This window comes from Panthera pardus, unplaced genomic scaffold, assembly GCF_024362965.1.
Source record: "Panthera pardus isolate Hobbes unplaced genomic scaffold, ASM2436296v1 HiC_scaffold_13, whole genome shotgun sequence".
Lineage (NCBI taxonomy): Eukaryota > Metazoa > Chordata > Mammalia > Carnivora > Felidae > Panthera > Panthera pardus.
In genome coordinates, this window is record NW_026526688.1 from 101,616,906 (window position 1) to 101,643,674 (window position 26,769).

The 26,769-nt window shown below is 35.4% G+C and overlaps 1 protein-coding gene across 1 annotated transcript; it reads left to right on the forward strand.

The window, feature by feature from the left end:
* Positions 1–20,532: 20,532 nt before the first annotated feature.
* Positions 20,533–25,099, forward strand: IL2 (interleukin 2). The gene is made up of 4 exons (XM_019418988.2): positions 20,533–20,689; positions 20,780–20,839; positions 22,966–23,112; positions 24,961–25,099. Exons 1-4 carry the CDS (start codon positions 20,543–20,545, stop codon positions 25,069–25,071), a joined length of 465 nt encoding a protein of 154 aa, XP_019274533.1. The 5' UTR covers positions 20,533–20,542; the 3' UTR covers positions 25,072–25,099.
* Positions 25,100–26,769: the final 1,670 nt, after the last annotated feature.

Consider the following 26,769-nt stretch of genomic DNA (forward strand, 5'->3'; position numbering starts at 1 on the left):
AAAAAATAAAAATAATGAGAAAGCGTGTAAGAAACCCTCAGGGAATTATGGGACACCATCAAATTTACCAATATGCACATTAAAGAAGGAGAGAGAAATAGGGACAGAAAGCTTATTTAAAGAAATAATAAAGGAATTTATTTCAACACAATAAAGACCATCTATGATAAGCGATAGCTAACATCATACTAGTGAACAATAAAAGCTTTTCCTCTAAGATCAGTAACAAGAAAAGGATGCCCATTCTTGCCACATCTATTCAGCACAGTACTAAAAGTCCTAGTTAGGGAAATTAGACAAGAAAAAGAAGTAAAAGGCATTTGAGTAAGAAAAAAAGATTTAAAGGTGTCTCTCTTTGCAGATGACATGATCTTATAGGCAGAAAACCCTAAAGTGTATACACACACACACACACACACACACACACACACACACGTTAAACTAATAAGCAAAATCAGTAAAGTTGTGGGATACAAAATTAACATACAAAAATCAGATGTGTTTCTATAACTATCAATGAGCTATTTGAAAAAGAAATTAAGAAAACAATTCTATTTACAATTGTATCAAAAAGAATTACTTAGGAATAAACTTAACCAAAGAGGTGAAAGACTTACACACTGAAAACTACAAAACACTGGTAAAAGAAATTAAAGAAGACAAAAATAAATGGAAGCATGCCAATCACAGATGGGAAGATAATATTATTTAATATCCATACCACCCAAAGAAATCTATAGATTCCATGTTATCCTCCTCAAAATTCCAATGACATTTTTTATATTAAAAACATTTTTTTAAATGTTTCCTTATTATTTTTTTAGAGAAAGAGACAGAGCATGACCAGGCGAGGGGCAGAGAGAGAGGGAGGCACAGAATCTGAAGCAGGCTCCAGGCTCCGAGCAGTCAGCATAGAGCCCAATGCAGGGCTTGAACCCATGAACCATGAGATCATGATCTGAGCTGAAGCTGGACACTTAACTGACTGAGCCACCTAGGTGCCCTGACATTTTTTACATTTTTACAGAAATAGAAAAAAATATCCTAAAACTCATTTGGAACGACGGAGGTTCCCAAATAGTCAAGACAATCTTGAGAAAGAAAAACAAAGCTGAAGCCATTATACTTCTTGATTTCAAAATATATTACAAATCTACAGCAATTAAAACAGTATGATTCTGGTATAAAGACAGACATATAGACCAACGGAACAGAATAGAGGGCCTGGAAATTAACGAATGCATATATAGTCAATTAATTTTCAGCAAAAATGCCAATAATACACAATGGGGAAAGTATAATCTTTTTAACAAACTGTGTAGGGAGAACTGGGTATCCACATGGAAAAGAATGAAATTAGACCCTTATCTTATGCCATGCTTAAGACCCTTATCTTATGCTTAAATGTAAGACATGAAACTGCAGGGGTACCTGGGTGGCTGAGTCAGTTAGGCTTCCAACTCTTGATTTTGGCTCAGGTCATAATCTCACAGTTCGTGAGTTCAAGCCCTGTGTCGGGCTCTGTGCTGACAGCTCAGAGCCTGCTTGGGATTCTCTCTTTCCCTCTCTCTCTGCCCCTCCCCGACTTGTGCACATGTTCTCTCTCTCAAAATAAATACAAAAAGTTTAAGAAAAAGACATGAAACTGTAAAGTTCCTAGCAGAAAACATAAGGGAAAATCTTGACATTGGTCTTAGCAATGATTTCTTGGATATGATACCAATAGCACAGTCAACAAAAGCAAAAATCCACAAGTAGGACGACATCAAAACTAAACAACATTTGCACAACAAAGAACAGTAAACAGAATAAAAGGCAATCCACAGAATGGGAGAAAATATTTGCAAACCATATATCTGATAAGGGATTAGTATCTGAAATACATTAAAGAACTGCTATAACTCAATTGCTGAAACCAACATTAAATTACCTAATTAAGAAATGAGCAAGGGCTTGAATAGACATTTTTCCAGAGAAGACATACAAATGACAACATATATGTGAAAAGAAGCTCAATATCACTAATTATTAGGGAAATGCAAATCAAAACTACAATGAGGTATCACCTCACACTTGCTAGAATGGCTTTTTTTTAAATCCAAAAGATAACAAGTATTGGTAAGAATGTGGAGAAATTGGAACACTCGTACACTGTTGGTGGAAATGTAAAATGGTGCAGCAGCTATGGAAAAGAATATGGTGGTTCATTAGAAAATTAAAAATTGAACTATCATATGAACTAGCAATTCCACTTCTGGATATAGTCAAAAGAATTGAAATCAGGATCTCAAAGAGATATATGAATTCTTATGTTCACTGCAGCATTATTCACAATAGCCAAGATATGGAAACAACCTAAATATCCATCAATGAATGAATGGATAAAGAAAATATGATATATATATATATATATATATATATATATATATATATATATTTCAGAGTATTATTCAGCCTTAAAAAAGAAGGATATCCACCATATGCAATAACATGGACAAACTTGGAGGACATTTTGCTAATTGAAATAAGTCCATCACAGAGAGGTAAACACTGCGTTATTCCACTTACGTGAGGTACCTAAAATAGTTCAACTTATAGAAACCAAGAGTAGAATGGTGGTTGCCTGGGTCTAGGGGAGCAGGGGAAATGGAAAGCTGTTGTTGAATTAGTATAGCATTTCATATGTGCAAGATGAATAGGTTCTAGGGATCTGCTGTAAGATATAGTGCCCACTGTTAACAATATGATTAATATGATTAATAATATGATTAATATATGATATTGTATGCTCAAATTGTTAACAGGGCATATCTCATATTAAGTGTTATTACTACAAAAAGCAGGGAGAGTACAAAGATAGATACGTTTATTACCTTAATTGTGGTAATAGTTTCATGGGTATGCCTATGTCCAAACTCATCAAATTTTGTACATTAAATATAGGCATTTTTTTGTGTACCAATTATACCTCAATAAAGTTGTGGGGGAAAACAGTTTATAAAGTCTAAAAGCATTTGCATTCTTAGAAATTAGGTTAGAAATTAGATATGGTTGAAATTAGGTTAGAAATTAGATATGGTTGAGCTATCTCTTTAGTGTGGTTAATCATAAAATGTGGGAAAAATTTCCAACTTAATGAAGTGCCTGTCCATGAAATATTTTATTCACACACATATTACTGACAGAATTAAGATATAATGGTTGTTTCTATGACTGCTCATTCATAGAATATCTAAATCTCTCTTGTATACCATGGGTTTGTGATTTTATCTTTGTTTTCCCATTGTAAATCTCATACTGACTTAAAACAGGAAAGAGTTACTTTTTCTCAGAAAGTGATTCTCTCAGAGGATGAACATTTGAATAGAAGCAATTGGGAACAATTGAGTACGGGGAATCCAAGCACACTGATGGCAATTTTCCCTGCAAGCTTTCTTATTGTCTATCTGGAGACACAAAAGAAATATCTTGTTTGATAATTTAGATTGAATAGTAAATTTGGAGACAGTGGGAGGTCAACCATTTCCCACTAACTTAATTTAATAAATTTCATACAATGCCTACTTACTGTTTATTACTTGGATAGAAATTTTAAGCCTGCTATATATTGCCAAGCAAATACTGAAAGCCAGTAGAATGGTTATGGGGTGGATATTTGAAAGAATGTTAAAGATTTTAGTATGGCTATTTTCTTCCAAAATTCTACAAAAACTGCAGATACTCACAGGTAAAAGTAGATGATAAAAAGATTGGTTTGCCTCTATTTGATGAAATGGAGATAACGCTTCAACCCAGAAATACACTATTCCACAGAAAAGGGAAGGTAGAAAATGAGATTTCTCTCTGCAGTTATCATTCTTTTGTGTGATTGAAAGCGCAAACTTCAGTCCACATAACTCAGGCAATATGAAAATAGGTGTCTCTCAGTCATGTTAACACAACCTTCAATTAATAAACATTATTTCCTTTCATCCATGAATCTACTCTTACCATCCTGGCATTCATGTTTTACAAAATTAAAGATGTTTGTAATGTTATTTAAATTCTAAACTACATGAATCCAAGAAGGAACATGTATGAAAAAATAAGCACAAGAAGAAATATGACAAATGGGGTGACTAAGTTTTTCTTTGATTGTTATCTGCTCAGTGGGGCAGAAGAAATAGTCTTTCACTCAGCTATCTAAGACAACTCTTCAGTTCTTTTTAGCCAGAAAATTAGCAATATGTAGATTAATAGAAAGTTCAATGTTAGGGAATGAACTACATATCACACTAAATGGTTATGGTAACTGTGAAATACAAACTTTATCTATCCCAGTTTAAATACACATCATAATTCTCTCAAAATATATAGCATAATCACAAAGAGAACATCATAAAAGCATGTCATTTAACTATGAATAGTAGTATTAAGACGGAAAAGTTTCATGGAAAGGTCAACTTTTCATTTCAGATTATATATAAATATAAAAAAAAATCAGGGAAAGGAGTTAATATGGTGGAGCAGCATGGAGACCCTGAGCTTGTCTTGTCCCTGAAAAGCAGCTAGATCAGCACCAAACCATTTTGAACACCTAAGAAATTGATCTGAGAATTAACACAACAATCTTAATAACTTGGGCCCCAGAACTTTCCAGGTACATGGTGCAGAGAGGTGAACTGGATGAGAAAAAAGCCACGGAGGGTAGGGAGCTGTTTTTTGGAGAGAGACAGAGAGAGAAAGGGGGAGAGTGCAGCACATTGGGATCGTGCAAGAAAAGCACTCCCCCAAAAGTAGCTGGAGAGAAAGAATGAAAACACTCACAAGGGGCTGAACAAGAAATTTCTTCCCCCAAACCATTGACAGGCAGAAAGGAGAGGGTTTTAATACCATCAGGATTCTATAAACAGTGGAGTGCAGAGTCTGAAGTTTTGGAGCTCGGTGTCTGGCAGTGTTCTGGTGGGGAAGCAGGGTAAATTCCCCAGAGCTGGCAGCAGTGTCTGAGGGATCCGTGTGCCACACAGGGAAAAGTGGTTCCCCTGCTTGGAGTGCATTTTGTAGAGGCCATAAAGCCTCCCCACAGGCAAGGGTACCAGGTGGACCCCAGAGAGCAGCCACATTTGCTGGTATTGGGACAAAGACACGAGAGGGTGGTGAAACCTAGAGCTGGCTATGTTGTGATTTGCTATAATCTCTGAACATCTGACATTGCACGATCACACAAACATTTTCTGGGGCAAGCCAGCACCTGGCTATTGCTCAGCAAGACCCTCCCCCAGAGAGTTGGTGCAGGTCCAAGCCTCAGGGATCTCTGAAGCATGGGGTTTTGAACACAAACCCATCTGAGATAAAACTCTGGAGGGAGGTGCTGCCTGGTAGGTGGACAGCTTGGACATGGACAGGGTAGAGGCAAGGAGTGGATGGAGGCTTGAGACAAAGGAGTGGGGCTTGATCACAGGTGGGTGAGTGCACCAAATTCCTGTAACAGAGACTAGGGAGCTGGGTGAAGCCATTTCCACCTCTCCCACATATGAGCATGTTGGTGCACGGACATGCGCAACACAATAATCCACCCCAGTAAGCTAAGCTAAGCAGCACCACCTAGGGGAGAATGGAGCCATTGCACCAAGCCCCACCCAACTGCACCCTAGAAGGACATCCCCTAGAAGACCAGCACAAGTCACTCCACCTGCTTAGTGTAAGTCTTCATAGTTTCACTTCTAGAGGAAACTGGATGTAACTTCATTCAGGTTTCACTCTGTTTGCTGGGTTATTTATTTGTTTTCTTTGCTTCTATTTTTAAATTGTTTTCTTTTTCTTTCTTCTCTTCCTCTTTCTCAGATACAGAAAGAGAAAAATTTATTTTGTTTTTTTTTACTTTTACTTTATTTTTAAATTTTTATTCTATTTCATTTTTTTATTTTATTATGTAATATTTTTTAGTTTTTAAATTTTTTCTTACCTTTTCCCCCCTTTCTGCTCTATTCTATCAAGCTTCTTTCAACATGCTGACCAAGACACACCTAGGATCTAGCATCCTTTATTTGATTTTTTTGATTTGTTTTTAAGTCCTTATTTTTTATTTTTTTCTTCCTCCAAAATGACAAAATGAAGGAATTCACCCCAAAAAGAACAGGAAGAAATGACAGCCAGGGGCTTAATCAACACAGATATAAGCAAGATATCTGAACTAGAATGTAGAACCATATGACCAGGAATACTAGCTAGGGTTGAAAAAAACCATAGAATCCCTTTCAGTGGAGATAAAAAAATAAAATCTAGTCAGGATGAAATTAAAAATGCTATAAACTACACACAATCTCAAATAGGTTTCACGAAGGCAAGGATGGATGAAGCAGAGCAGTGAATCAGCGATATAGATGGTAAAATTATGGAGAATAATAAAGCAGAAAAAAGGAGGGAAACAAAGGAAAAAGATCACGATACAAGACTCAGAGAACTCAGTTATTTATTAAAAAGGAATAACAACTGAATCATAGAGGAGTCACAGAAGATGAAGAGAGAGAAAGAAGGGCAGAAGGTTGATGTGAGCAAACTATGTTGGAAAACCTTCCTAATCTGGGGAAGGACACAGACATCAAAATCCAGGAAGTACAGAGAACTCCCACTAGATTCAACAAAAACTGACCATCACCAAGGCATATCATAGTCAAATTCATAAAATACACAGACAAGGAAAGAATTATAAAAGCAGCAAGGAAAAAAAGTCGTTAACCAATAAGGGAAGAGAGATCAGGTTCACGGCAGACCTATTCACAGAAACATAGAAGGCCAGAAAGGAGTGGCAAGATATAGCCAACATGCTGAATTGGAAAAATATGCAGTCAAGAATTCTTTATCCAGCAAGACTGTCATTTAAAACAGAAGGAGAGATAAAGAGTTTGCCAGATAAACAAAAACCAAAGGAGTTTTGACCACTAAACCAGCTCTGCAAAAAATTTTAAGGGAGACTATCTGGAGAAAAGACAGAACAAAACAAAACAAAAAAAGACCAAAAGCAAAAAGACTAGAGAGGACCAGAGAACATCACCAGAAACACAAAGTCTATGGGCAACATAATGGCACTAAATTCATACTTTCAGTACTCACTCTAAATGTCAATGGACTAGGGGTGTGTGGGTGGCTCAGTCAGTTAAACATCTGACTCTAGATCTCGGCTCAGGTCATGATCTCACGGTTTTGTGAGTTCGAGCCCCACATCGGGCTCTGTGCTGACAGTGTGGAGTCTGCTTGAGATTCTCTTTCTCTTCTTACTTCTCTGCCACTTCCTCACTCATGCTGTCTCTCTCTCAAAATAAACAAACATTAAAAATTAAAAAAAAAATGTCAATGGACTAAATGCTCCAATCAAAAGACATAGGGTATCCCAATGGATAAGAAAATAAGACACATCTATATGCTGCTTACAAGAGACTCATTTTACACCTAAAGACACCTTCAGTTTGAAAGTAAGGGGATGGAGAGCCAACTATTATGCTATGGTCATCAAAAGGAAGCTGGAGTAGCCATACCAATATTAAACTAGATTTAAAAAAAATTTTTTAATGCTTATTTATTTTTGAGAGAGAGACAGACAGCGAGTGGGGAAGGGGCAGAGAGAGGGAGACACAGAATCGGAAGCAGGTTCCAGGCTCCAAGCTGTCAGTACGGAGACCGACGTGGAGCTCAAACTCATGAACCATGAGATCATGACCTGAGTCATGCCTCTTAACCTACTGAGCCACCCAGGTGCTCCTAAACTAGATTTTGGAATAAATACTGTAACAAGAGATGAAAAGGGGCATTGTATCATAATTAAGGGGCCTATCCATCAAGAAGATCCAACAATTGTAAATATTTATGCCCCCAATGTGAAACGCCCAAATATATAAATAATTTAATCACAAGCATAAAGAAACTTATTGATAATAATACCATAATAGTAGGGGACTTCAACACCCCACTTAAAGCAATGGACAGATCATCTAATTGAAAATCAACAAGGAGACAAGGGCTTTGAATGACACACTGGACTGAATGGACTTAACAGATATATTCAGAATATTTCATCCAAAAGCAGAATACACATTCTTCTGCAGTGCACATGGAACATTTTCCAGAATAGATCACATACTGGGTCACAAATCAGTCCTTAACAAGTACAAAAAGATCAAGATCATACCTAGCATATTTTCAGACCACAACACTATGAAACATGAAATCAACCACAAGAAAAAATTTGGAAATACCATGAATACTTGGAGATTAAATAACATTCTACTAAATAACGGAAGGGGTAATCAAGAAATTAAAGAGGAAATTAAAAAGTACATGGAAGCCAATGAAAATGAAAGCACAACAGTGCAAAACCTCTGAGACGCAGCAAAGGTGGTCATAACAGGGAAATATATAGCAATACAGGACTTCCTAAAGAAGGAAGAAAAGTTTCAGATATACAATCTAAACTTAGACCTAAAAAATCTGGAAAAAGAACAGGAAATAAATCTCAAAACTAGCAAAAGAAGGGAAATAATAAATATTAGACCAGAAATCAATGATATCGAAATAAAACAAAATAGTAGAACAGATCAATGAAACCAGGAGCTGATTCTTTGCAAGAATTAAAAAAATTGACAAACCTCTAGCCAGTTTGATCAAAAATTAAAAAAACACAAATAAATACAATCACAAATGAAAGAGGAGAGATCATAATCAACACCACAGAAATACCAACAATAATAAGAGAATATTATTAGCAATTATATCCCAACAAATAGGGCAATCTGGAAGAAATGGACAAATTACTAGAAATATATAAACTAGAAAAACTGAAACAGAAAGAAATAGATAACTTGAACAGACCCATAACCAGTAAGAATTGGATCAGTAATCAAAAATCTCCCAACAAACAAGAGTTCAGGGCTGGAAGGCTTTCCAGGGGAATTCTACCAAACATTTAAGGAAGAACTAACACCTATTCTTTGGAAGCTGTTCCAAAAAATAGAAGTGGAAGGAAAACTTCCAAACTCATTCTATGAGGCCAGCATTACCATGATTGCAAAACCAGATGAAGACTCCACTAAAAAGGAGAACTATAGACCAATTTCCCTGGCGAACATGGATGCAAAAATTCTCAACAAGATTCTAGCAAACTGGATCCAATAATACATTAAAAGAATTATTCACCACGATCAAGTAGGATTTATACCTGGGATGCAGGGCTGGTTCAATATCTGCAAATCAATGTGATAAATCACATTAATGAAAGAAAGGATAAGAACTACATGAGCCTTTCAATAGATGCAGAAGAAGCATTTGACAAAATACAGCATCCTTTCTTGATAAAATCCCTCAAGAAAGTAGGGGTAGAAGGATCATTCCTAAAGATTATAAAGGCGATATATGAAAGACCAACAGCTCATATCATCTTCAAAGGAGAAAAACTGAAAGCTCTCCCCCTACGGTCAAAAACACAAAAGAGATGTCCATTCTCACCAATGTTATCCAACACAGTGTTGGAAGTCCTAGCCTCAGCAATCAGACAACACAAAGAAATAAAAGGCATCCAAATCAGCAAGAAGAAGGTCAAACTCACTCTTCACAGATGACATGATACTCTATGTGGAAAACCCAAAAAGCTCCACCAAAAAATTGCTAGAACTGATACATGAATTCAGCAGAGTCACAGGATATAAAATCAATGTACAGAAATCGGTTGCATTCTGATACACCAATAATGAAGCAGAAAGAGAAATCAAGGAATCAATCCCATTGACAATTACACAAAAAACCATAAAATACCTAGGCATAAACCTAACCCAAGAGGTGAAAAAATCTATACACTGAAAACTATAAAAAACTTATGAAAGAAATTGAAGACACACACACAAAAATGGAAAAACATTCCATGCTCATGGATTAGAAGAACAAATATTGTTAAAATGTCAATACTACCCAAAGCAATCTACATATTCAATGCAATCCCTATCAAAATAACACCAGCATTCTTCACAGAGCTAGAACAAACAGTCCTAAAATTTGTATGGAATGAGAAAAGACCCCAAATAGCCAAAGTAATCCTAAAAAAGAAAACCAAAGTTTGAGGCATCACAATTCCACACTTCAAGCTGTATTACAAGCTGTAATCACCAAAGCAGTATGGTATTTGGCACAAAAACAGACACATAGATCAATGGAACAGAATAAAGGACCCGGAAGTGGACATACAAACATATGGCCAACTAATCTTTATAAAGCAGGAAAAGAGTATCCAATGGAAAAAAGACAGTCTCTTCAGCAAATGGTGCTGGGAAAACTGGACAGCGACATGCAGAAGAATGAGCCTGGACCACTTTCTTACACCAAACACAAAAATAAACTCAAAATGGATGAAAGACCTAAACGTAAGACAGGACGCCATCAAAATCCTATAGAAATATACAGGTAACAACCTCTTTGACCTCAGCTGCAGCAACTTCTTATTTGACAAGTCTCCAGAGGCAAGGAAAACAAAAACAAAAATCAACTATTGGGACTTTGTCAAGATAAAAAACTTCTGCACAGTGAAGGAAACAGTCAGCAAAACTAAAAGGCAACCTATAGAATGGGAGAAGATATTTGCAAGTGACATATCAGATAAAGGGTTAGTATCCAAAATCTACAAAGAATTTATCAAACACCCAAAAAACAAATAATCCAGTGAAGAAATAAGCAAAAGACATGAGTAGACACCTTTCCAAATAAGACACCCAGATGGCTAACAGACAAATGAAAAACTGCTCAACATCACTCATCATCAGGGAAATACAAATCAAAATCACAATGAGATACCAACTCACACCAGTCAGAATGGCTAAAATTAACAATTCAGGCAACAACAGATGTTGGTAAGGATGTGGAGAAAGAGGAACCCTTTTGCACGGCTGGTAGGAATGCAATGGGCAAAACACATAAAATCCCTGGCTTCACAGAGTATATATTAATGTGGGAGGACTCAGACAATTAAAGAATAAATAAGAAATTATGCAGTGTAATTAGAAGGTGACAATAAGCTATAGGGGGGAAAAAGCAGGGAAGGAAGGTAGCTAGTTCTTCAGAGGTCAATACTAATAAGGTGATCAGAAAAAGTCTTTCAAAGAAAAACATTTGAGCAAAGAATTGAAGAAGGTGAAGGAATAAGTCAAGTGGATATTGGAGTAGACATCATTTCACGCAGAATACCAAATGCAATGGCCCTGAGGCTGTCACATGCTGTTTTGTTCAAGGAGCAGTAAGGAAGCCAGTGTGAATTGGAGGTAAGAGAGAAGAGTAGTGAGAAATCACATTATTGAGGTCAGATGAGAGGGGTCTTGTAAGCCAATTAATGACTTTGGCTTTTACTTTTGGGGAGATAGGAAGCCACTTGAAGATTCTGATAAGCATGACATAAATTGATTTATATTTTAGAATGATCATTTCATCTCCTGTGTGAAAAGAGGCTTTTAGTGGAACAAGAACTGAGGGAAGGAGCACCATTTAAGAAAATGATTGAAATATTAAAACAAATGTTGAACATGCCTTAGACTAGAATGGTAGAGATAGCTATGGTTAGAAGTGCTTGATTAAAGATCAATTCTGAAGCTAGAACCAGTAAGATTTTTTGACAGATTGAATATGGTGTACAAAAGAAAGAAAGAAAACAAAGATGATTGCATAGATTTTTGTTTTGAGCAGTTAGTAGACTATGGAATTCCTAATAATGAGTGACAGGGAAGACCTGTGGAACCACCTTTTCTGGAACCATTGCCACATCTCTACAGTATTTGTTGGTACAGTTATTTATCTTAAATATATTTTTTAAACATTCAAATATACCGAAGTGTTGAAGAATACCATTTTAATTTGCTACTGAAAGAAAAAGCATTACTGCTTCTTCAGTGTTTGGACCTTAATTTGGTGATGATAATTGGCAGCAAGAGTAGTGATTGAATGCCATGTGGTATCTTTTACTATTTAAATGAAAATTTAAAATTTTAATCTATTGATTTCATTCTTAACTGTAATAATACAGTTGTTTTATATATGCTGGTTATATATGCAATTCTTAGAGATAAATATAGCTTCATATAGGGACATTACTTCAGTACAGCCACAAACCAAAAGCATACTGCATGTGTTTCAACCACAATTATGAAACCTGCAAAACAAAGTAACAACTTTGAGATATAATCTACACACCATAAATGTACAATTCAGTGGTTTTTAGTATATTCATGAACTTAGGAAACTCACTACTATCTAATTTGAGAACATTTTCATCACCCCAAAAAGAAACCCCATACCCACTAGCACTCACTTCCTATTCTCTCTTATCCCAAACTCTGGAAATGAATGAATTACTTTCTGCCACGATGGGTTTGTTTTTCTGGACATTTTATATAAACAGAATCATACAATCAGCTTTTTGAAATTTGCATTATGTTTTCAAGGTTCACCCGTGGCAGAATATATCAGTACTTCAGTATTTTTATTGCCAAATAATATTCCATTGTATGGATATGCTACATTTTATTTATCCACTTTCTGGCTATTTTAATTAATGTTGGTGCTAACATTTGTTTACAAGCTTTTCGATGTGCTTTCATTTTCTTGGGCATATATCTAAGAGTGGAACTGCTGGGTCATACAGTACTCCAAGTTTAATACATATATATATATATATATATATATATATTATATATACACACACACACATATATATATACATATGTGTATATATATACATATATATGTATATGTATATATATATGTATGGGAGTACATATACATATATACATACGTACATACATATGTATATGTGTATACATATACACATATACGTATATGTGTATATGTGTATATGTATACACATATACGTATATGTGTATATGTATACACATATACATATGTATATACACATGTATATATACATATACATATATACATATGTATATACATATATATATATATATATATAAACCCAACTACCAAATTCCTTTCCAAAGAAGCTGCACCATTAATTTACATTCTCCCCAGCAATACATTACGGTCCTATTTCTTCACATCCTTGTCAACATTTGCTATTGTCTTTTTTATTTTACTTACCTTAATGGGTATGAAGTGGCAGCTCATTATGATTTTGGTTTGTTTTTACCTATTAATGATATTGAACATCTTTTCATGTGCTTTTTGGCCATGTGTACATATTTTTTGGAGAAATGTCTATTCAAATAATTTTTCCATTTTTAAATGAGTTGCCTTTTTATTGTTGAGTTACAAAAATTCTTTATACATTATGGATACAAATCATTTATAAGAATCGTGATTTGCAAATATTTTATTCCATTCTGTGGGTTATCTTTTCACTTTCTTTATGGTGTCCTTTGAAGGACAAAAGTTGTAGATTTTAATGAAGTCTCATTTTTTTTGTTGATTTTACTTTTTTTAGTGACATATTAAAGAAACCTTGACTAATTCAAAGCCAAGAATATTTACTTCTATGTTTTATTCTACAAGTTTTGTTATTTTAGGTCTAAAATTCAGTTCTATGATTTATTTTTGGTTAATGTTGGTATATCACATGAAGTAGGGGTCCAACTTCATTCTTTTGCAAATAGATATGCAGTTGTCCCAGCACCAGCTGTTGAAAAGACTATTCTTTGTCCATTGAACTGTCTTGGCACCGTTGCCAAAACCAACTGATCATAAATTACAGGGTTTATTTCTAGAGTCTCAATTCTATTCCATTAGTCTATAAGTCTATTCTTATGACAGTAGAGGTTAGCAAATTGTACACTTACCAATTAACTTACCCACCCACCCTTTGCATTCACAGTTTTATATTGTCTTTCCTACTAAAATGTAAAATTTTGTAGGCTAGGGATAGCTACTTATTTTTGTACTCCCATAGCCCATGATGTTGTTCAACAATGTACCTTAAATATTTTGTAGTAAAAAAAAACAAATACCAAATAGGATTGTCTAAAAAGAACATGGCCTAATGTACTTATACAGTGTTGTTAACTGCATATCCAGTTGACCCTTAAACAATATTGGTTTGAACTGCACAGGGCCACTTATATAAAGATTTTAAAAATAAATACAGTATTATACTGTAAAGGTATTTTATCTTCCTTATGATTTTCTTAACAACACTGTCTTTTCTTTAGCTTATTTTATTGTAAGAATATGGCATACAACACATATAGAGTATATATGTTAATGGGCTATTTAAGTTATCAGTAAGGTTTCCAGTCAGTAGCAGGCTATTAGTTAAATTTGGGGGCAATCAAAAGTTATACATGGATTTTCAACTGTGCAGGGGTCAGTGCCTCTAACCCCCCACATTGTTCAAGGGTCAACTGTAATGAGAAACCCAAAATAACAGTGGCTTAAACAAGATATACTTGCTTCTCTTTTACATAAAAGCCGTCAGAAACTAGGAAATCAGAGTTGATTTGGCAGCTACATAAAATATTCACTATCACAGCTCTCAGCTTTAACATCCCGAGAGTATGGTCCCCTGTCCTTAAGGTCCAGAAGTGTTACTAGAGCTCCAGCCATTATAGCTACATGGCCACACTTCATTGCAAAGGGAAAGTAGGAAACGTGGTCTTTATGAGGAGCAGCAATATATCTAGCTAAAAATCAGGATTCTTTTTCTAAGCAGGAGGGAAGAATAGATATTAGGATGAAATTAGAATTTTCTACAACAAAAATAGAAGAATAGCTTTTCACAACCCCTTTGGATCTGAGGAAAGTGAGGGATTTAGGAAGCTCTGAGGTGATTCAGTGTCTTGTAGCTGCCCCTACAGGACTGACTGGATGGATATGGAGCTTGTTCTTCCTTTAGTTAGGCTCTGATGCCCCAGCCAATGGGGGCCCTGGTGTGGTTCTATTCTCACCGGTGGGGTGTGGCACTTGAATTCCTTAGGAAACAGTACCACACAATCTAAATCTAAATCAGGCTATACTCTTTAAAAAATTATCATTTAGTTTTAAAAACAAAACAACAGGCCCAAAATAAAGTCATTAAACCAAGACTTAATTCTAGCTTCATTTCTCCCAGGAATGGAATCTTAAACCAGTCAATCAGGAACTGTCTGATCAGCACCAGATAATCTACCTGATAGACCAGTGCCATCCCTAAAAGAAAGTAGCTTTGTAATAACCAACACATTTTTTTGTTTTGTTTTGTTTTGTTTTGTTTTGCATAGTATACCTTCCTTGTTCTTGCTTTCTCTGGATATCAGTTTTTCATTTTGTACAATTCCCCAGAGCTCCCTTCTATTTGCTAGATGGGATGCTGTCCAATTCAAATAGATTTTTGCTCAAATAAACTCTTAAATTTTAAAATATGCCTCAGTTTATCTTTTAACATTATGAATGATGGGACAATGGACTGTAAATGAATGATACACTCAAAGCTACTGTAGAAGAGGGAAGAACAAATGATTAACAGAGAGCTTAGAAACAAAGTTAGGCAGGAAAGATGAAGATAAATGTAAATAATATATTTTTACAAGATTTTAATTAAAGCACTTATATTGAAGAGAAGAAAGCTAATATTTATGTGTAAGTTGCAAGGCTTAATTTTTAATGTACAAAGAAAATAAAGTCCTTAGTGAAATACATATAACCAGAAAAAAATTTCCTTACCTGTTTTGCTGTAAGAGGAGATAAATGGATGTGAAAGTGCTTTATAAATATGAAATGCCTTGCAAATCTATTGCTATTACTGTCAGACTGTTCCATTCTACTTCTGGTAACTGCTGTGTGACTTGACATGGGTCTTATATTTACACAAAAAGTAAAGTTCCAAGGGTTTGTAAGATACTCCCATTATTGTTACATTTAGGCAGTGAGGTGCCTCTTGGTTGCCAAATGCAGACAAATGCCTAGTGTGATACTCCCATGTCAGCCTTAAAACACCGTACTCTGAATGTCCAATTCAACTTAAATTCACAGTGGATGCAATCACTTTCTTTCTTCAGACATGATAGAATTGTTAGGAAACATCAAATGCTCTGGTGCTTTTAAAAGGCCCAGAAAGAAATGAAAAACATGAGTAAAACCTAGCTTCTGTAGCTGTGTGAATTCAGCTGCTCTAACTTCTTAGAAATCCTGAAATTTCTCAGACAAGGTGTTGGGTAGGCGAAGGTGGATGATGCCTTGCCTGACTCATCAGCTATCACTGATAGAGTGAAGTGAGATGGAATAGTAGGCACACTCTAATTCAACCTTCTCTGTGTAGTCTAATGTACCTAGAATTTGGCATCTCACTATTTTACACCGGAAATATGTAAGATCATTAGGGGCCAGGAAGTCTTGGGGTTTTGCTCTAACTTCACCACTAACTTAAGAATGTGATCTTGGGAAAGTCACTTAACCTGCACAAACATCAAATTTCTTATCAGTAAAATATGACTCAATGAGATAATGAATTTGAAAATACTTTGCAAAATTAAAAGTACCATGGAAATAATTCTTCCATCCCAAAAGATTATGAACATCATTAAAATTTACCACATGGAAGAGTACAAGAGTGAGACTTAACTGTGATCCACAGATAGATTTACAGAGGTAAATCTATCATGGAGGACTATAGGTCTGATAAAGACAAAGACTGGGCACCAACCTATGCCTGAGGAAATTCAGTTTCTCATGGAAAACACAGAGATCATAGCTGAATACTCTCTAGGTGGTATAGAGAGAATTCAATAATATGTCCCTAAATACGGGGAGATAACTGTATCCTGAAAAGCCAAGAGGCCTGTAGAGAAACTAACAAGAGACACATTAATATGGGCATCAAGCTCCAGTCCAAATTAAAGTTTTACAAAGTGGGGGCACCTAGGTGGCTCAGTTGGACGTTGGACTTTGGCTCAGGTCATGATCTCACAGTTTGTGAGTTTGAGCCCCAAGTCGGGTTCTGCACTGGGAGCTCAGAGCCTGGAGCTTGCTTCAGATTCTGTGTCTCCCCCTCTCTCAGCCTCTCTCTCATTTGCGCTTTCTCTCAAAATTAAATAAACACTAAAAAAACATTTTTAAGTTTTACAAAGTGATGGGAAAGGGTGAGAAAGAGAAAATTCTCACAGGACTTGGAGTCCTTGAAAGTCAGCTTTGCTGGATGGACAATGTGTGCAACTGACTGACCAGTCTCTTCGGTAGACAGCTTCAGGGATTGAAGGTTCCCTTTTTTTAAGTTTATTTATTTATTTTGAGAGACAGGGAGAGAGAGAGAGAGCAGGGGAGAGGCAGAGAGAGAGGATAGAGAAAGAATCCCAAGCAGGTTCCAAGCTGTTAGCACAGAGCCCGATGTGGGGCTTGAACTCATGAACTGTGAGATCATGACCTGAGCCAAAATCAACAGTCAGATGCTTAACCAACTTAAGCACTGCTGAGGCTTCCCTTTTTAAAGAACTTGGGCTACTCGAGTCTAAGAGGCTGAGTCACAAACAAGGCTAAGCAATGAAAACAGCTTATTGAATAGTAGAATTTTATTTTCAAAGGGGAAGTAGGGGGTGTGACACATGCAGTAGCTAGCAGTCTACTACTGACTTTACCACCACTATAGCCAAAAAAGCCAGCTGATGTGTCAGACATGTTAAAAAGTGAAAGTATGCCACAGCGTATGGTAGCTTTATCCTCAGGCATTTCAAGAAAGAAATTATAAGACCAACTTCCATAATGGTGTCTGTTATGTGCTAATAGGGATAAGCCAGGAGCTTAGGAACGAATTTTCTACAGGGTCCCAAAAATGTAGCATATATTGACCCATTCTCTAATGGAAATAGCTGGAGAAATAGAAATACCAAGACTATGAGAACATCAAAAGCCTCATTGGAAAAGCCCCCACACAGAAAAATGTGTGGGCCTGAATTCTTCCATTCTGGAAGGGTAAAGGCCTGAGCTGATGATGCTGGGATGAAACACCGAAGTCTTTAGAGAGCAAAACAAGTATTATAAAGTTGACACACAGATCATTAAATAGCCTTTCCCTTAGAACTAATGCTCACTTTGTGGTTTTGATTTGAGAGGTAGAGAGAGGCACTTTGCATTTTTTAGTAATAAAAAGAAAAGATCATGATCATTTGTCTCTAACTTGTCTCTAATGTTTCCTAAAAGATCACTGATCGCTAATCTGGCTTTTCCTTCATTTTTTTCCACCCGAGGAACTATAATGCTTATTTTTAAATGTTAAGTTGTTTTACGTTCTTCAGAATGTTGTCTACCACATAAATAGTCCTAAGCCATTTTTCTCTGCTTTTTGTAGGTATAAATGTTCCTAAGAATGGTTAACCGTTTCTGCCCACCACCTTCTTCCTAATCCTAAATTTACATATCTATAGTTTAAACATGTCAAAATCCAGTTTCAAGTCATGTTCCTTCTTCAAAATTCTTTATATCTATCTCTCTTGAGGTGGAAATTTTACCTTTTACCCAGGATTACACTGGTCTGTGTACATTATTCCCTATGGCACATCAGGTTCCTTAAGAAAGAATACAAGTGAGAAGAGTGGGCTATAGAGTCAGAATATTCTGGTTTCAAATCCTTGTTCTGCCCCTGATTGGCAGTCAGGGCTTCATGACCTATAATAAATTAGTTAACATATCTGAGATTCAGTTTTCTAATCTGCAAAATGGGAACCATCCCGTCACAGGTTTGCTGTAAGGCTTAAACTAGGCTATGTGTTTTCACAATGTTCTTTTTTCTCCCTTTCTATATACCTGAAGTGCTAGATAAATGTCTTTTTAAAGACTAGACACAAAATGAATTAGTAAAATTGGAGGAGTCACCAGCAACTCTTTGAGGAAGAATTTTCTCAATTATCTCCAATTTAAGTCAGAACTTTATGCCTCTACCATCATACTGGGGCAGTTAGTGCATTATACTGAGGACACATTAACACATATCCTAAGTATCCTACCCATTCTACTAACTTTAAACATATCGATCTGATCTTATTTCAGAACTACTATTGTTACACTCATAGTGCCCTAGATGCTGTAGTGGAGAAACCCAAATCTATTAGAGAGGTGAAAACATAACAAGTACAAACTTAAGGATTGGTTTACATACAGCGCATATAAAGTCTATTATAAAACTAGCATCAGTACTCTTGGATGCAAACCCTTTTCTGAATATTTGTTTGTCATGAGTTGTTTGTAGTACTTTATTTTTTTTCATAAAAGGCACTCCAAAATTGTAATGGATACCCCTTCTTAGTAACTTCTGTTAATTCAATTCTGACCTCTGTATAATAAGAATCATCTTGGAATAAATGAGTCCTGATATCCCTGCTCTGAGGACAGCTCTTATTCCACAAGGAGCATGCACACACAAACACCCCTACCCTATGACCCACCACAGCCTCCTGGGCTATTTTACTACCATCCCTTTCTCAGCCCCAGCCCCACTACTTAGGCCAGGATTGGTACACCTCATGCTTGCCAGATCATATTATCTTTTTCCTAAATAATGTCCAGAAATTTTAGTTAGTGGCTTTCTACAAACAAATAAACTTGGGGATCCCTATTATTCTCATTTTCTGCCTTATAGTTAAAGAAATATAAGCAATCTGTTCAATAAAGAGAGAGAGAAATGAAATGGACATAAACTGAAGGAAAAGATCTAATAGCTCAGGTGGTCCTTGAGAACAAGAGGAAGAAAAAGCATCCTTGGTTCTGGTGACATTCCAACTCACCTTACATCCCCTTGATGCCCAGGAAAAATCATAAAGCAGCAAAAATATATTTGTCCAAAACCCCCTCCCCAAAAGCAGCATTAGTACTCTTGCATGCAAATCCTTTCCTGGGTATTTATTTGCTGAACATCATATCCATTAAAAATGTGCAACAGATATTAAGAGATTAAAACAGATACAAGAAACATTAAAACTAAGACAGCACCTTAAGCTCAATGAGCATTTTATGTATTCTAGTCTTAATATTTCTCTAGCTGATTGTTTAAGAAGTAATCTATCACATATGCATTAGCTCAGTCATTGTGTAGATCAAAAGGTAAAACCATCCTGAACAGGAAACCAATATTCTTCCTGTGTAATCAACAAATCTAAAAATTTATTCTTTGCAACTATTTACTCTTGTCCACCATACCACAGTGCTCCACATGTTCAACACAGTTTTATGACAAAGAGTAAATTTTCATGAGCCACTTTTGTATCCCCACCCCCTTAAAGAAAGAGGGAGGAAAAATTGTTTCATACAGAAGGCGTTAGTTGTCTGAATTACAACTGCCACCTAAGTGTGGGCTAATGTAACCAACAGGGATTTTACCTACATCCATTCAGTCAGTTTATGGGGGTTTAAAGAAATTCCAAAGAGTCATCAGAAGAGGAAAAATAAAGGTAATGCTTTTTGCCACACAGGTAGAATCTTTGAAAATATGTGTAATATGTAAAACATTTTGACACCCCCATAAGATTTTTCCAGAATTAACAGTATAAATTGCTTCTCTCGTTCAAGAGCTTTCTATCAGCCTCTCTAACCACTACTCACAGTAACCTCAACTCCTGCCACAATGTACAAAATTCAACTCTTGTCTTGCATTGCACTGACTCTTATACTCGTCACAAACAGTGCACCTGCTTCAAGCTCTACAAAGGAAACACAGCAACAGCTGGAGCAATTACTGCTGGACTTACGGTTGCTTTTGAATGGAGTTAATGTAAGTATACTTTCTTTCTTATCAAAATTATTACATATAAGTTTTGAACTGGAGATCATTTTTTAATGAAAATATATTATGCTTTCTCAGAATCCTGAGAACCCCAAACTCTCCAGGATGCTCACATTTAAATTTTACGTGCCCAAGAAGGTAAGTACAACTTTCTATGTTCAATTTATGTCTTAATAAAATTCAAAACGATATGAAAATCTGCATGCTGATTAGATTAGTAGCACCTCATCTGAGGAAAAGAAATTAATAACTTCAATATTTTTTAAACCAATTTTGTAATGAAGCTTCTGGAAAATAGCTTTGCCTATATATTTTTTATGTGTATTTGTGTTTTGGGACAGAGGCAGTGGGAAGAAGACAGTTTTAAAAGATTATGTTGACTTTTATTGAAAAATGTAAAACTTGAGAGATATTTGATTATATCATTTTACCATACAAATTATCAAAATTGATTTCAGAGAAGTCTATTTTAAAAAATCCTTTATTGTTTTGGGAAAGATTCCTAAGGGTCTACCTTTGAGCTGCAACATAACAGTGACCAATAGCACAGTCTCTAGAGCCAGATTATCCAAACTAAAATCCCAGCTCTGCCATGTCTTAGCTTTTGTGACCCTGGGCAAATTACCTACTCTGTGGCTCAGTTTCTAATCTACTTATGTGAATGATAATTATATATATACTTCATATAGTTTTGTGAGGATTAACGAGCAGATGTAAAGTACTCATAACAGTGTCTAACATAGAATAAATAACATATAAGAATTAGCTATTAGTTATAGTAAAAACAAAATTCTGCCTGGGGAGTATAAAGTAAAAATTTGGACTTACACATCTTTTATGCCAATAGACCTAGAGACTTACGATGCTATATGACTTGGTTTCCAAGATTCAAAACTTTTTAAAGGTCATGGTATGCTTCAAACTACTCTTCTGAAAAATGAAAATAACTTAGAGATGCTTCTCCAATTTAATTAGAGCCATGTAACTAGAGCAACATAACGACACTAGACTGGTTTTTGAAGGAAATAGCTCCAAGTTGCTCATGCCAAAAATGTTAAGCCCTGCATTTGTAGTAGCAAGTTGAAAGGGCAATGGATGGAAATGTCATAAAATGTGTGTGGTGTAGTCCTCTCTCTTTTTAGAAATTGTTAGAAAGGTAAGATAAGATTATGTGCATAAGTTAGAAGGTGGTGAAATTCTTTGAAATCTAACAGTTTCTAAATGACAGCTCAAAATCTATTTGAAACCCGAAGTAATGTGATAAATTCCATTCATTTGTCCATTTTACCATCAGTCTATATTTGCAAAAAAAATTTTTTAGGAAGGGATAAAAAATTACGTCAAAGGATGCTATGTTAATGCCATAAAGAAAAATAAATAAAATTTAATCTTGGCTCCACCTAGTCATGTGACCTTGGGAAAAACACTTAAATTCTGAGATTTAATTTCATTATTTGTAAAATGGAAATAACAATGCTGAATTGGTATCTCAAAAAGTGGCTGTGAGACTTAAATGGGTTTATTTGGGAGAAGACACTTTAAAATTATAATGTACCACAGAAGTGTGAAATACTATCAATGTAGTAGACCACGTAAGTAGATGGGTGGGTGTATATGTCTAAGTGTGGAGGGCCACCCAAAAGTCCTTCAAAAATTCTAACCTTTTATTTGGTTGGGACACATAATTTTTTAAAAAGTGCTTCTTAATGTACTTATTATAGAAAAATAAAAAATTGACGCAGTTATATGACTTTGCTGTATTGAGAATCTTAACTATATAGTTCCAACTGCCTAATCTATAAAATGTTGGGACTATCACAGCATATCCAAGAGCTCCTCTGTCCTTAACTTTCTATGATTCTCAACTCTTAGATTATTAAATACTAGAATCATATAATGTGATCCTATACTTCCATGTTGTGACTACTCTGGTTCTAATAATTTCTACACAGACTGGAAAAGAATTATGCCTATATCTGTGATTTGCATTCGGGTGCAGAAATGCTAACTTTTGGCAAGGCCAAATTAAACTGAAGTTAATGATTCATTATTTGCTCACAGTTAAGGCAAAACATGGGTAGTTGAACTAAAGTTCTTCCAATCTTATAATGTAAGTTATATTGGTCCATCTTTACAGTAATGCTGAGAACAGGGATAATACTAAGAACTATACTGCTACTCCTAATAAAATAAACTTGAGATTAATTTCTGATTCTGACCTTTAGGGAAAAATGATCCAATAATTATTTTTATTATTATTCAAGGCCACAGAATTGACACATCTTCAGTGTCTAGTAGAAGAACTCAAACCTCTGGAGGAAGTGCTATATTTAGCTCAAAGCAAAAACTTTCACTTGAATCACATCAAGGAATTAATGAGCAATATCAATGTAACAGTTCTGAAACTAAAGGTAAGGCATTATTGTATTTGCTCTCCTGAAAATAAAACAAATGGAATCGCATTTTAAAGTGATATAACGGTTTTGTTATTTGTGAAGTACTCATGCATTTTAAGACCACTATGAACATGAATCATTTTTATGGTAGATGATACATTGTGGAGCTAAGAAGTAAAAGCTAAAGGGTTTCTGCCCACCATCCAGCCACTAACAAGCCCCTACCCTGGCACTCTGTCATCTCTCTCTCACATTTTTTTTTAAGCTCTCTCTCACATTAACACAAAACTGGGAGTGGGAGAAGACAATTAAATTTCACAGAAAGAAAACAGGTTTTGTTACATATTTTAAAATTCTTTTAGATTGTTTTTCAGAACAACCAATACTGATTACCTGAAAGGCTTTTAAAATGGGGTTTCCCTATTATTTGGTTGAAGGACTAAGAGATTTACCTAAAAAATGGTAATCGCTAAAATTTAGGCCAATGGGCTAGATACGTAACTTTATTTAGAGGTAATACTTTCAGGGACTTAAGTATTTTTAAATGCACAGGAAATATTAAATATACAAGGGACTTGGGATGTGTAGAGATTCATGGCTCTCTTTTTTCATCTGCCAAAAGTACAAACTTCATGAGTTAACAGGAATCCTAAAGAAATAGCATAATTTTAATTACAGTAGAACCAAGTTTATAAAATTATGTAACTCTAGTTGTTTCCAAATAAGAAACAGTAGACTGTTTCTTTCCAACTAATTAAAAAAAATACATTGAGATCAATGCCATCTAGACATTGATGGACTGACATCTATGTCAAGAGGTTTGCTCTGAAATTTCTGACCATCAGAAAACTCATTCTCAGTTCTTGATGCAAAATTAATATAAAATTATGTGAAATTCAGGAAATGTATTTCAAAAGCAATCTATTGTTAAAAATTTAAACCTTCCCAAGAGGGGAGGTTTATTTAATATTTAATATTTAAATAATTAAAATGTTAAAATTTAAATAATTATATGTAAGAAGATATATAACACTGAAACAATTTATTTAAAGGAAATATTTATCTTATCTTTAAAGGAAATATGTTTCCAGGATAGGAATTACCTCAATTTAAAAAAGCCTTCTCTTCTATCTTGCTATATTTTAAAGTATTTTCTTTCTCAGCTAGAGGCAGAGTTGAAACAGCTCCTATGAGCAGAGGAGGTTAATTTCTAAAAACTCAGTCCATAGAACAAAATTTCTAATGTTTAGACTTTTAAAATTGGGAAACTCACCTGCGTTGATACTAAGGTGGAGTGGGTATGAGTATTTATGAAAATGTTCTTCACACAAATTTTCCCCAAACAAAAGCTTATCCTAACTTATTCTGGGCTGGCTCTATCTTTCTTTGGGGAACAATAAGGAGATTCACTAAAGTTAAGAGAAGACTTATGGTTTGAAAAAGTTTAATGTGCATATGACTGCATACCTGTAACCTACACTTAGATAAGGATACAGACATATGCCCACAGAAAAAGAGGTTTAATAACTTTCTTTTGCATGCAGCATTTAATAAAATATTTGTCTGGAACTGTTTTTACTTAAAATGTTTATTTTTATACAATTCAGGAAAAAAATTCTTGTATTCACTGAGATTGACAGAATTGACAAATGAAGAAAATCCTAGTTTTCATTTTACTATCACTTGGTATCATAACATACAATTTTTTGGTAGGCCATTTTGACTATCTCAAGAAAATGTGAATGATTAGTATGTTTAGCATACTTGAAAATAAAGGCCATAAGCCTGTAAGATTTCAATGGAGAATAACTATATATAAGGGAAACTACCTTGAACTAAAAAAATTAAATTTTTCTCTTACAGGGATCTGAAACAAGATTCACATGTAAATATGATGATGAGACAGCAACCATTGTAGAATTTCTGAACAAATGGATTACCTTTTGTCAAAGCATCTTCTCAACACTGACTTGATAATTGAGTGTCTCCTATTTAAAATGTATCAGGTTATTTATTTAAATATTTAAAATTTATATTTATTTTTTGATGTATGGTTTGCTACCTTTTGTAATTATTATTCTTATGATAAACATGGATCTTTTAAGATTCTTTTTGTAAGCCCTAGGGGCTCTAAAAATTCACTTAAATTATTTATCCCAAAGTATTTATTTTTTATATTGAATTGTTACATATAATGTCTCTGTAGATCAATTAATAAAATTATTTAATAAAAATAATACAAGCCTAGCCATTTATTATCCTGGGAATAGCACAAAGTAAAAGATTTCTGAATTACTCATGTGAACTCATAAAATGTTTAAGATGCTTATAAGAGTCATTCTTCCCTTGAAGATATATGTGGAATAGGGAAATGGGCTTCTCAAAATTCTTTCTTTCTCCTTTCCCCAGGTAGTCAGATCCTTAGTTCTAGTCTGTGAAAACCTTATCAAATTACCTACATGCCTCAGAGAAGATGTCAAACACACTGAAACTCTTCATACAATTGGTGCACCTCCCTATCTATTCTCCAACATCTTACCACTTGCACTCTGCCCTCAGGAGGCTCACTTGTATGGCATATATATCAAAGTTCTCCCCTGTCCTCTGGCTTTTCATTAGGTCCTGCCACTGGGGAGCTCTGGTAGGATGTCTGAGGGACAGAAGAGATTCCCTGATTCTCCAAGTGAAGTAACTTCTCAAAGAACCCAGTTTCTCTCAAGACTTTTTCCTTCTGGGTTCTGCTAATTCTTCCATCCATTCCTACCTTCAATGCTAGGGATAGTAACACTTCTACTGTCACTAGACCCAGGGTACTGCATTCTCTCTCACAGCTTCCCTGTACCATGACCACAGCTTGGTAAGTGTCTCTAGTAGATCCTCCTTGACTTGTTTTGATATGCTATCTCTTTCCTGGCTCAAAGACAGTAATTATACCAGAAATAGCTCCAACAAATAGACCATCAAAATGAGATCTGGGACTGGATTCACTAGGAACACAATAATCTCTGAGATGTACTAACATCCTGATTACTCAATTATCAATGGCAGCACAGGATGAAATGCAGATGAAGGGCAAGGTGTGAGATCAAATGGCCATGACATTTAATTGTGAGAGTAGCAAGAGTTATAAAAATTGTGATTATTACCTAGATTCTTCTGATGGTCTCAAAGAGGAGTTAAAAATAACATCATAAATATACAATTTAAAACATGCATGAACAACCAGAAGTTTTTGTTGGCAGTTTTGAAGAAGTCCCTCATCCCCTGTAGTCACAGAACATCTATGACGGAAGACACAGCCAAGAGTCTGATGTAAGGTCTGCAAAGATATAGTGCCAATTAAAATTTAAGTCTTCCAGGGGCTCCTGGGTGGTTCAGTTGGTTAAGCGTCTGACTCTTAATCTTGGCTCAGGTCCTGATCTCACAGTTCGTGAGTTCCAGCCCTGTGTTGGGCTCTGCACTGACAGTGCAGAGCCTGCTTGGAGTTCTCTCTCCCTCTCTCTCTGCCCCCTACCCTACTCGTGCTCTCTCTCTCTCTCTCAAAATAAATAAACTTAAAAAATTAAAAAAAAAAAAAAAAGCTTAAGCCTTCCAGGTTTCTTATACTATGAATGGAGAAGTGAGACCCTGAGATATGGGATGTGGACATTTTGCCAGACATAGAAGCTGAGA